The following is a 13,518-nucleotide window of genomic DNA, read 5'->3' as shown; positions in this document are numbered from 1 at the left end:
TGGAATAATCAAGCGAAAGCACGCGGAACAGGACGAGTACGCTAGCGAACCAAAAATAGTATGATAGCTACACATAATAAAACTAAACTTGCATTTCGGAAAACTAAATTTTTTTGAAAGTACAGTCAGTATCTGTTCACGTGTGATCTGCTAAAACTATATATATATATATATATAAGAACAAGAATTAGAATAATTGTAGATTTTATTTTACCGAATTTAACATAAGTGCAGAACAGAGATTCATTTTACTATAAAATTAATAAAATCAAATGGTGATGCGTATTTTAGAAGAGCATGCAATGCTGTGGGCTACTGTAACGACTCGCTTTAAATGAACAAAATTGTAAACTTGTAAACGTAATTTATTTCATTCAAAAAGTAGAGCCAGAATTGTAGACAAGGCCGTGCTGCCCTTTCGCAATAAAGAATAAATAATAGATGTCATTTTATGAGTTAAAACCGTACAGATCCTTACAGGTAATAGCAACGTTCTTAATTGAGAGTAAAATTATGGAAAGTGAGACAACATTGGCTTAGCGAGTGTATAAAAGAAATGATAAAATAAAAGAAATAAGCCGCATTCCCCGGTTACTTATGTTTTTGTAAGATTACTTAATCCCCAAAAACTCGTGCCATAGTCTTGAAATGAATTAAAATGAGCAGGTGCATATTTGAGTACAGTATATACAGGTGTTCTCATACATTATGAATGCTTACTCTAGATGGGTGAATGCGGCTCAATCGTGTCGCTTGGCAGGAAACCGCACCTGATACAAAGAGCAAGTCTTATATACCACAACAACACTCTTAGCGCTATAATATCCTGTTTCCTGTACTAACACCAAAGCACAATTATCTTCCTTACAGCTTTATCGACGCTGCCTAGATTCACGAGAATCTCTCTAAAATATATCTCTAGAGCGACGCTGTCTTTAACGTAAGAGATAAAACTATTCAACTCAATTATCTCATTTACTTTGTAATCACCTGCCAAGCTTTCACTGTTATCTGTTGTACTATAAATACGCTTAATTAATTAACGAAGACGTTTCCACAGAAATGTTTTTCGTATTCTGAAGTAGACCTCGTGTACATTATGAGCCAATTGGTCATGGTTAAATTAATTGAGGAACATAATAACGACACAACATACGATGTGTGTCGTGCAATGTCTCTAGGGTTACTACCCTGTTGGAACCTACAAGCACAATGTGCCATGAATATAATCGTATATTTTTAATATACACAAACATTAGAAGTATCCTTATTTTAAAACTAGACTCGTTTCGAATTATTTTTTGTACAGTTTTACGAATTACTGTTTGTGACATGTTGCGTTAATATTTGTGTCAATATAATATTACTAAATTAGGATTGCATACATTTTACACCACAGACATATATCTAGATAGACGCCGCAAGTGTACGTACTTTGCGTGCCCAAAGTAAGTGAAATTCACTTACTTGCCGCTGCTACACTTAGTGTCGTATTCCAGAACTGTACTCAATGTTCAAGTCAGGATTTGAGCAGACTTGAGTATGATTTCGAGCACTGGAAATACGACCCTAATGGCAAGGACTTGAGTATGATTTCTAGTTCTTTGAATCATACTCAAGTCCTGACTTGAGCAGACTTGAGTATGATTTCAAGCACTGGAAATACAACCGTAATGGCAAGACTTGAGTATGATTTTCAGTGCTTTAAATCATACTAAGTCCTGACTTGAGCGTTAAGTAGAGTTCTGGAATACGACCCTTAGAACGCGCTCGACCGTTATCGTAGATAAACACCAATCGAAAACGCGAAAAGTGCATAAATTGTGCCATTATAAACTGCAAAAGCACCATAACTGTGGGTAAACAGGGACCTCAAGTGATTTTGTAATCAGAAAATGCATAATTTATTTTAAAAACAATTATTTTGGTTTTGCATGAATTTCGGGAAAACAAATATGCAACAGAGTGTATGCTTCATGATTTGTAATACATTGCGGCTTTTAATTGGTGCGATATATTTGTGATCCTTTGTTAATACGCCATGAATATCAACGAACGCACTTTTGTATAATGCATTCAGTTTCGTGGTACGGCCGCTTGTACATTTCTTTGGCCAAATTTAACATTTAGGGTCGTATTCTACAACTCTACTCAATGCTCATGTCAGGATTTCAGTATGGTTTAAAGCACTCAAAATCATACTCAAGTCCCTGCCATTACGGTCGTATTTCCAGTGCTTGAAATCATACTCAGATTCTGACTTGAGCATTGAGTAGAGTTCTGGAATACGACACTTAGTGATGTATATACGTTAGACAACAGTGTTCTCGATTCTGATCGATTTTGAAAACGACGACGAAAATTTTTATGACCATAGCAATATTGTAAAAATTATAATATTATAAAAAATATAATATTGCTATTCTATAACTCTTTTGTTATGAAGTTTAGTAACGTTTCGTTTTTTTTTTTCAGTTTTGTAGTATAGATTATCAGTAATAATAATTATCGATAATTTTTGCAGCACGTTGCCTCGAATGTCCGAATATAGTGAGCAAATAATTACATACATCGCCGGATATGTAGTAACAGTAATACAAAAAAATATATAATGCAAAGAATTAACAGTGCCCTGTCTTTATAAAAACCTGGAGATGGTCATACGTATAAGTTCGTTGCTTTCGAGGACGAAGGTGGTCTAGTTTATCCCATCTAAGATGCTATCCAAATATGAAGAGTAGCACAGTTAGAAATCCGAGAAATAATATACAAATCACAAAAATTTCACACGAGGTCGTCATTAAGTAAACCTCATCTTATTAAGATTTTACCATATTATGTCAGCAGTAACATTTTCATTTGTCTTGTCATTCATCAATTTGATCGATTGAAAACCATTTAGTAAAATTAGTTAAGGCAGTCGCAAGTTCATATATTGACGTGGGTTTTCATTATTTAAGTTAATCGGTAAGATCTTCTATTAAAAAAAGATGATATATAATAGACTCATTTTATTGGAAGGATAATAATTTTAATATTTGAAGGCGATTAAAAATTTGAGTCTTATTTTTTTTAAGTAATCAACATTTTTTTTAAACAAGTAATATCAAGGACTTATCTATCTTATTCTACTATATTAATATTACGACTACTTGTAATCAACAAATACTTGAACAAAAATTATTTTATTTAGAAACGATTAATTGAATGGAATACGCGTGTTTACGCGTATTCCGTTCAATCAATCGATTTAGAACGAGCGGACGGAGGTTTCCATCACTAAATAGTTCTTGTGACGTCATAGTGGGTGCAAAAAATGTGGCACGCTTGGTTTTCATACAAATTGCTGTACTTGCGGCGTCTATCTAGATATATGTATGTGCTTTACACCCATATTTTATACAGGGTGTAAAAAAGGGACCAATCGTATTTCATGTGGCATTAGGAGGTTTGTGTTAAAGAAGACATAGAATTTTAGCAAAAAATTTTTTGCTAAAATATTTAGATTTACTTGCTAAAAGTTAATTAGATATGATTTCTAATTAAACAACAATGTCAACAATTGTCAATTTTGATTAATTGAAGGTTACCTGTTTATGAAAACTTATATTAGTTGCTAAAAAAATGAGACTCAACTAATAAATTTGCAACGAAAAATAAAATGGTAACTATAAATTATTCCTAAAAATTAATTCATGCAAGTGATGTTTTAAAAACGAGTTATTTAAAAATAGTAAAACCGAAACGATGACTTAATGTGCGAAAGCTATTTAAACGGTGAATGTAGAGTTGCCAGATTGTTAGAATATAGTATGTGTATCAACTATCAGACCAATACTATTCCACCACCATATGTATTAAATAAAACTGTAAATACGTACAATTTTGCCTTTATATATTTACACCTGTATTTTTTTAAGTATGATTTGGATGTGAACTGAGTAGCAAATGTGACTCCTGAAGGAGAACCGATTTAGCCCACAAGCACAGAAAGGAACCAAATACATGAAACTTAAAATTTTTACAAAAATTCCCAGGAAAAAAAGTGAAGTACTGATTATCGTTATAAAAATAACCACAAGCTTTGGAGCACGTGTTGCTCTTTGCTTCACTTGCTATGAGCAAACCGAATCAAAAACTAGTTTTGTTGAGTTTCACATAAAGTACGACGTATGGACAAAAGAACCGTTTTGAACGTGTATGTAGTTGATTAAAAATTTGTGAAATAAGAAAGTCAACCTCTACGTAATGTATTATTGCGTGCAGACAACTGGAGTTTTAATTGCAATAAATATTCACAAGCTTTTCTGTGTCGTTTCTTTCTTAAGCCATAGAGTGTGTGAGATAGGAAGAGACAGTGCAAACTGGCAACTCTACCTTACCTTGCGCAGTGGATCAAAAATTAATTTTGGATGACGATAGAATATGCGGGTGATTTAAATATTGGCGATTTGATAGATGTTAAATAACGTACAATCGGTCTAGTGTCGACGTGTGCTCGGCACTCCGGTTAACCATTTCGCCTCCGTTCGGCCTAGAATGAGATACATTTATTGTATTTTTGTCCACTATAGTAGAGATTGAATTCATTGACACTTGTATTATAACATTTTGCTGTTTGTGTTTAATAAAAAGTTTGGTGGAACAAATTTTTGTCCAAATGTTTCTCATATTTCTATAATGCACAAATTTAAGTAATTGTCGTAACTAGACAGTGAGACTCACTTGCGCTTGGCATGCAGCATTTCCATGAGCAGAGTCTGTGTAGGGGCTTGACCGGCGCAGTGTCTCTGGTACAGGTGCTCCTCGCCCCGCGCAGCCAGCGCGTGAATCTCGGGAACCACCATCACTAGTTTGCCGAATTTATCCTGGAATTTTTTTAAATTGTTTAATGACTAATATGTCATTGTATCTATATATTGTTATTTCCAAAAAACATAATAATTAATGTTCATAATTTTTAAGTTGTGATATAATATACAATTTTATACGTTATGCTGCGTATACTTTACCTGTATCGTGGGGTAACAGGTTAGAGTGTAATCGAGAAGTGCGGCCTGCACTGTCTGGTATCCTTCTCGGACGCATTTCACATTCACGATGCCCCTCACTTCTGAAATCCCAAGACAAATCTTCAAAACAAACACGAGATGTATTAAACTTTTTGTTTCTTAAAACTGTTGGAGTCCATGATACATGAAGATAAAAATAAAATAATATTAGAAATAAAGCATGATAATAAACATTATTTAACATAAAATATCATTCGCTTAAATGGCCGATAACTTTGGATAAAAAAATATAAATTGATTGACAAAGTTTACGAACGAATATCTTGGCAATACCAACCTGGATTTAACAGAAGCAAGAATTTGACACAGATATAGTCAGGGACATCAAATTTTAGCTCTGCAAGTTTGTTTTGAAGCTCGTTGAAGTGATCGGCCAGGGAAGGCACACCAAGGAGTCCTAGGCAAAGCAGGTCAAACTTCTGGCCATTGTGTAAAGTTGTTTCATCGGGTAAACCGTTATGCATCCTCTGGTGAAGGTGATCTAGGACCAACATGTCGGACCACGAGTGTTGCAGCAGCTTCATCTGGTCATCGACCTGGAACAAATGACAGTCGCATTGCTACACGTGCAGTCCAACATTATTAATTTAAATTCAATCACGGGATTATGCAAAAGAACGTCATAAATTTGCCGTCGACTAGTTCATGTATTGCGAGTAACGAAGCATTCTTTCGAAAATAATGTGAAGTTAATTAGTCGCGTGCAACTTTTAGTTAATTTATAGTATTAGACCAAATTACAATTGCTCAGTTACTCAGTAGTTTGTTTGGAGCATACATTTTTAGATACTTCTTATTGCCGAATGAAGTTGGAGATAACGGCAAATGAATTTAGGAATTGTGCTAAGTGGGTAACGTGTAATCACCTGAAGTTTTACCGCCAATCTTTTAGAAAACTTTTGTTTCTGTTTTTATCCATCTCCAGTAAATACCATTTGATATTTTTTTTTCAATTGAAAAAGAGACCCGTTTTATGTAAGTACTACGCGAGTACACTGTAATAAGTGGGTACGTGTTAAAAGACGTCACATAATGTACGTGTCAGCGACCAAATCAGGTACAGGTACTCTGGCGCTCAGGCAGCGGTCTGTGACCTACATTTTATTGAGTTGCATTATAAAACATGGGGCGGTGCGCGAGCGCGTTAAATTTGCCGTTTACGAAATGTTACAACTGAATTTTAGAGCTCGGCTATTGCTACATCGCATGCCGCTTGCTCAACGCGATGAATCGAGATCGGGCCAACCAAATCAAACTATCCCTATCTATGGAGTTGATCTCTCAACATTCGATTAAGTACATTATAATATCTACCGCTCGACTTCAATTACATTTTCGATTGTAATTTTATTTACCTGGAGGTCTGTTCTTTATTTCGATTTATACGTATTTCGTAATCATCAAGAACTTTGGACTACGTTTAAAGTAGACGATGCAAGTCTTGAACAAATAATTAACTTTAGTGCACTAACGCACTTCCCGTTGTCCGTTTTCCCCTTAAAGGAAGTCGGTTTTCATTGCAATAACACGTCATCACGCATGAGAATATCAGTCCTAATAATACTATATAGAGCGCCGACCTCTTTAATTCTTAACCACTGAAAATTGAATTTTATTCTTAACCACATAGAACTTTAAATTCAGTAGCAATAAAATGAGATGCGACCTTTCCGATGTCAGCGACTAGCATTCCCTTCAGGCGGCCATCTTGGTTTGAGCGTCAATACTCGGTAGCGCTAAGTAGGTCAAAGTCGCGTCGATTTGTACTACTACGTATCTCAACGTTAAACTTATCAAAGTATTTCTATTTATCTTCTACATGCTGAGGTGTTGTGATTTTTATTTGGAAAATAACACTAATCATGTTACGTTTATTAAAAAAAAACAGGTAAAAAGTAATGTGGCGGGTCGCGAAATGTGCAATAATATATATTATTTTATTATAATATGGAAAGGGGAACCGGATTCTTATTAACGTCAATCTTGACAGCACCAGACTTGGCTAATGTCTAGGCTACAAAGAACCAGATAAGAGTTATTCTGACGGACCGAGGCGTCTATAACGCTATAAAACGTGACGAAATCAAATTATTCCCGATTATAAAATAACAAAAGTTGTTTTAATAACTGGCTTTACTCAAGATTAAATGAAAGTTGCAAAGAATATTCATATTTCAGAGTATAACATTTAAATAGAAACATTAAAAAACGTATGAAATTTATCGCATGACATTTTTATATTGACATTAATAGGAATATTTACCGTATATGACTTGTATTACATTATATCTGTACTTAAGTGTACATATCTCGTCAGACGTCATAGCATGGCGTCAGAGACAATTCAAGTTCATCGTGCTGTTATGCGGCTAATCGTAAGCGTAACTGGTCACATTATGTAAGAGAAAGCTAAGAAAGGCCAAGCAACTCGTTGCGTCTGTTAGCGGCGGTTACGCGCGCGGTAAAAAGTGCTTTCTCGCATCAACTCGGCCACGGGCAGTGTGTCAAGTGCACAGAGGAAAGTGCAGCGTTGCCGCCCCGCGCTCGCGCCTGTCTCAACCAACTCGCTCTCTGCACCGTTACATCACACCCGTCTGGAGAAAGCACAGTAGGGGCACATCCACATCTCTCAGCGCTCTATTTTCATTTAAGGCGTTCTATTTACCTTCATTACAACGTTATTCTATGTAACCTTTTCAGTTCTTTAGTAGTTAACCAAGTACAGAACCATATTACAAACAGGTGTGGAATGACGGTAGAGCCAGTATTTCGTTCGAATGTATGTCGAAAAAAAATGTTTAAAACAAACTTAGATATAATCGCGACTTATGTACATAAGTAAATCCTGATTGCGAATGGGTCATAAACAAGCCGCGTCATTTCAGCACAAACAAAAATTGCTAGTTGTAGTGTAGAGTCGAGCTGGCCTACCAGAATGAAACAACACGAGGCGTGCGGAGCGGCAACATTGCCCGCCCACGTGACCGGCCGCGGTTCTTGCGTAAGCGTACGACGACCACGGCGCGGTTGGTCTCACTCGCGATCCTCACCGTTTGACTCCTGCTGATTGATTGATTGAATCCCCGCCCTGTACCTAATTGAGTACAGGAATATATATCTACTTACATTAATTATTTTCGGCTAATCAGATATCCAGATTCAATTGAATTTACACCTAGCTATCCCGTTTGAAAAGCCCTGCTAAACTGATAGTGTGCCGTAATTGATTATTAAAGTCGTAACGTATGTTTTGTTAAATGGTATCTGGAGGGATAGTACTTGTATAGTGGATTAAGGTATTCGGCGAGGCGGCCAACGGCGGCGCGCGTTTGTCTTGGGAACTTGACCCAGTTGCCGCCGTGGCGCGGCGCGGGCGGCGCGGTGTATCGATTGCGAACCGCACCGTGTCGCCCACTGCGTCACACGCACCCCACTCACACATCCTACTTATTGTCTGCACTGCATGCACACAATTAGGTATTCGCAAAGCTCTGTGATTTACTATTTGGAAAGAATCACCAAAATCGCACAGCAGCGCAATGAATTACATTCGCAAGCAATATTCGGTGTACACCAGGACTAGGGTTTAGGAAATTGGGATAGGATTTCATACTTATCTGAAATTCACCTTTAGATACTTAAAAAATACGGTGTTTCGCGCCCAGTCCACTTGCGAGAACAAATTTTGGTCCAGAACTTTGCACATTAATTCGAAGAGATCCACCTCACACTGGTTGTAGGTTTGGCTCTGCAAGAGTCCGAACAACGAGTTTTGCCACTCGCGATCATCTATTGTTTGAACAAATTCGCGAATCATGGGCGATACTCGGAGAGTTTCTGTGCTGGTGGCCTCCGCGGTGCTGGAGGGTGTAGCAGCCGTCGTGCCTGGCGTGTCGAAGGCAAAGGCATCCGGAGAAGCAGAGTGTGGTGAATGAGCCTCCCATTTGTCGTGAGCCGGCGGTGGGGGAGGCTGTGGCTGTGGTTGCTGGGCGGCGAGAAGCGCTGGCCCAGGGGATGACTCTGGTGACGATGTAAGCGACGACACTTGCGGTATTTGGATCTCCTGCTTGACCGGTACTGAGGTGTAGGGCGTGCCAAAGCCGAGCACTAGGCCGCTCTCCCCGAGAGAGCCACGCAGTGTCTGCACTGCAATCTGTCGCTGCCGCATCATCTGCAGTTTGCGAGCGCGATCGCGTTTGTACATGGGACCGAACTTATTGCGACCGCCTCGCATACGGTCCGCTCGAACGGCTGTAACAATAAAGTTTTCGTCAATCATTTCTAACTAAAATGGCTAAGGCAAATTCATCGCATAATATGTTCAATAGTGAAAAACAAATATTTATGCACGTTATATATAAACATATTTGCGAGCAGACACGTAGGAATATGATGTGATATGATATGATTTCAATAAATAGTAACAAACATTCAGATCAAGATAGCATAAAATACAGGTTATATGGTAATCAAAAGGCAATGGACTGAATGCTTTTATATTCTTGTATTATAATTTTTAACAAGTTGAAGTGAGCTGTTACACTTCGAATTATTTTTCCATACATAATGAGCAAGCATGATACAGAAAGGCAATGATGGTTTTTTAGTGTTCTATTTAGCTAATGTGCGTCAAGATTTGATTTGACTGAATTTATTAACTCGGTCTATTACAACGTGACGCATTGGTGCACTAGGGTTGTTTAATAACAATTTAATAACTTAGGTCTGAAATTTAGGCCAGCGGCCCCATAACGCGCCCGGGCTGCGCTTTATTGTATCTGGCTGAATTCCAAGTGTCGAGGAGCCGTTCCTCAAGATACCAGCAATTTATGTGCGTTCCGACTGTCGGGGTTACTACACGAAACCACATTGAAATGAAACGATCCTTGCCGAAATGTAAATCATAGATTATGTTAATTGTAAGTCGCTATCTGATACTCCTCAAAGTACATTTTTAATTAATCAGAAACTTAGGCCGTTTAACTTTTTTGTCCTGTTCTATGCTATTGAGTTTGTTAGTATGTCGGGCAGTAAAGCGTGGCAAAGGAACAGTCATGCCAGCTTGCCGCCATCGCCGCCGCCGCCACCCCATGCCCCGGCCCTCACTCGCCTTGCAAGCCACAAAGCAGCTGTGACTGCGAATTCATATAAGCATATCTACATAGTACCTACACGTATGTATTACGAACCTACTGCGCCGGCTACCGGAAGGAGAGGGAATCTGGTACTAATTGTAGTATAAGCACTTATAACTACTTAAGTCAGTTTCGTAAATAAATTTGTTTGCCCTACTTTTTTGTTCCAAATAGAATAATTAGGTTAAAATTTAATGATTTATTGAACATGGGAATTTTGTTTGTATATCTTGCTAACTTTGTTTGTAAACTTTCAAACATTGAAGTGCTTCCCATGTAAGAAGCCAGAAATTATTCGTGGTTTTGTAAATACAGTTATACACGTGCACATGGCGATGTCGATTATTTCTGGAACAGGCACACTATGTACCTACGCATTTGCTGAGAGTCAGAGTCTTAGTAACTGTAACTGTAAATTGTATAAATACCACTGAACCTGGAACGAGAAGGGGCTTTCAGAACAGCCCGCTTGCCCAACCCACGAGTTAAAAATAACAACCAGTTTTTATTGTAGCAACTCGCTCCGTGCGATAAGAACAGACTTATAGGTTTTACCGAGGGTTTAAGAGAGACGGCTAGCGTAACGGATTCAGGCGTTGTTGTGTGCTAGCAATTCCATCAGTTATATTGCACTCTGGTCCATGAAAAGGTTTATGTAAACGGCTTAATATACATATTACATTGGTTTTAAAATTTTCGTTAAAGAATATGTAAGGATGTAACCGTCCCGTCTGACGACAGACTGCAATATGCAGTTTGGATTCATCCAAATTTTAATGCAGATTTTGTTAATTCTGCAGAGCAACGAACGAACTGCATAGTGAATTGCGGGACAGTTGCAAATGGGATTGCCCGTAATCCACCATTTTAATGCATTTCACCGACTGCAAATATAGCATATAAACTACGCTTTAATCGATGATTGACAGTTCAAATACAGTACGTTTAGCTAGAAATTGTAAAACAATTTAATATTCGGTTAGCATTTAAATGTGCAATGAAGTTTATCTGTTCAAGGAGATAATCATGTATTTGGTAATTAAATTAAACTTAAACTCTGAAGATATACATATGTAACATATACCATCATATCAGTACCCACACATACCTACTAGATACAGATTCTTTAAGAACTTGAGAATTGAGTACGAAAATAAGGTAATAGTTCGATTGGTTGGTATTGTATTTGTCGCCACAGGATAAATTAAAGCAATCTTGTAGAGAAAGGAAATCATATGTAATGAGTGACAAAGGTTTAACTTAAGTGAATATACAAGAATATTTATTATGTGTTGCACACATTAGTGTCCCAGTTAATGTTGGAATCTCAAATCGTAGATTCGATTCCCGGTAAGACGAATTTAGGAAACGAACTTTTCTAAACGGAGGTGATTTAGTAGTGACATAGTATCAGGTAAATAGTTTTAAGAACAGGTAATAGATTTGAATGTATACTGCTTTATTTATTAGATATTATTATAATCATTTAAAATTGACCTCTAAGATGGGTTAAAAGCAAAAAGTGCTGAATATTGGACAGATGTGCTTTAACTGGAAGACAGAGTCGAAAAGTAGTTGGTGTGACTCTATTGAATATAACTTGGATAGTAAATCGCAGGCATTTTTGCAGCTCACATTAACGTGACAAGATGGCGCTGATTAGGTACTTTGTAAAATAATCAAGTAACAAGGAACTTTATTTCCCTAATACAGTAACAACTATGGATATAATTGGGGACTAAGTGTTTTTTAACAAAGTAGACTAGTACTTCCATTTCCAATCAAAACAAAAATACAGACCTCATATGTGACATGCTTTCGCTATTTTGTAGAAAGAATTTCACAATATTATTTTAATGTGTTAAATCTTTTCTGTAGTGTTAGTGCTTTGAGTAGGTAAAGTGAAACTTTATAGCTATTTAATTTTTTTTTACACGAAGTCAAAAAATGGAATTTGTGTTCACATTTCCCCAAGTCTGTTAATATGTATGATATTATAATTAACATATTTATTTTATTACGTCACCAGATTGCAAACCCATTTGTTACCTATTTAGTAATAATATCCATGAGATTTGCGCGACCGTTTGCGTTCCGTGTAGACTTCGATGACGTGTTAGAAGCTCTGATAGGAGGCGGTCGATATCCATATTTTTTATATTTTATTGAAATTTAAAGTACACACATACTTCCTGTAGAAGAGTTCTTTAATCGTTGTAAATTTTCTTATTTGCTGGAATAGGGAATACATTAGCTATTTTGAAGGAGATAATACTTACCTACTACATAATTAAATATCTATTGCTGTGCAGATGGGAGCCAACCGGATTTATAACATGATGACTAATATCGAGACAGTGTAGCCGCATTTATCGTGACTGTTTATTGAACTTTTGAATGAAATGGAAAGTGCAATTAGATTTGTCGTTAAATAGAAGCAACATGCGTGCATGTTTGGAGTGCGGAGAGGTGATATAAGCAATAAGTTCATAATTTATTTTGTGGGTTGGATACATACAAATATGAATCAATCACGGATATACTATCTAGATGTTATCGCTTATTAATTTTAAGAATTGAGAACATTCGAATATGAATGCCTCTAATCACCTAATGTTGTTATAATGAAGACATGATAATAGCCGATAATGTAGTAAACGAGGTCAGTCGTTTATTACACGACAAAACTAGATCAAGGTCAAGGTCATTTTTACAAATCAAAAACACACGTCTTGGTGACAAACAGCCGGCGCGTAGAAATAGATTTGGTAGTACGAGTGAGTTCACCTCGCATTCTGATGCTATTTGTGGCTATGACCTACTTATCACAGATGGGTCAAGGTCGACCTTGGCAAATATGTTCAACCGAATTGCAGCACATCCAGTATCAACCTACCAAACGACAACTGGTGAAGAACATTTCCAAAGCCGAGAAAGCCACAGTCAGGTCCATTAGAATGGATACAGATACAGGACCTTGGCATACGCGACAGGGTCGTCAAATGAAGTAAGCGTGTCAACGTGATAAAAAATTGTATGTACCGAAAGGACGGGAAGAGGTGGGGATTGCTCCTTGTACAGACGAGTCGGTGAAACTTGGTCAAGGCTGGCAGCGGCGCCCCCTTCAGTCCGGCCCCTCCGCCCGAGCGCCGCACGGAGTCGGCCGAACGCGCCCGAACGCCCGCACGCACTCGATCGCGCGCCCAGATAGCGACAGCCCGATCGTTACACAACCGAGATAAATCATCACCCGCGATGATCCACAAAACTGTGTCAAGATCTCGTCTACATTTATAGGTACTGCGCTCGCA

At 37.6% G+C, this 13,518-nt stretch overlaps 1 protein-coding gene across 5 annotated transcripts in view; it reads right to left on the bottom strand.

Moving 5' to 3' along the window:
• The window catches only part of LOC113227053 (nuclear hormone receptor FTZ-F1), a 109,823-nt gene that overhangs the window by 5,937 nt on the left and 90,368 nt on the right, over positions 1-13,518 (bottom strand). For 2 of the 5 annotated variants that reach the window (XM_026459934.1, XM_026459927.1), the window contains 6 exons: positions 8,701-9,323; positions 5,350-5,608; positions 5,013-5,113; positions 4,726-4,868; positions 4,475-4,534; positions 721-770 (listed from right to left, as the gene is read on the bottom strand). In XM_026459934.1, the coding sequence (XP_026315719.1) occupies positions 722-770; positions 4,475-4,534; positions 4,726-4,868; positions 5,013-5,113; positions 5,350-5,608; positions 8,701-9,323 (1,235 nt within the window). In that variant the 3' untranslated portion in view covers position 721. The remainder of the gene's footprint in view (positions 1-720; positions 771-4,474; positions 4,535-4,725; positions 4,869-5,012; positions 5,114-5,349; positions 5,609-8,700; positions 9,324-13,518) is intronic. The other 3 variants (XM_026459947.1, XM_026459941.1, XM_026459954.1) reach the window with 3 other exon arrangements.

The sequence above is a fragment of the Hyposmocoma kahamanoa genome, unplaced genomic scaffold, assembly GCF_003589595.1.
Source record: "Hyposmocoma kahamanoa isolate Upper Pololo Valley unplaced genomic scaffold, ASM358959v1 100021, whole genome shotgun sequence".
Lineage (NCBI taxonomy): Eukaryota > Metazoa > Arthropoda > Insecta > Lepidoptera > Cosmopterigidae > Hyposmocoma > Hyposmocoma kahamanoa.
Note: the sequence above shows the minus strand (reverse complement) of the source record. Positions and strands in the feature narration are given on the sequence as shown.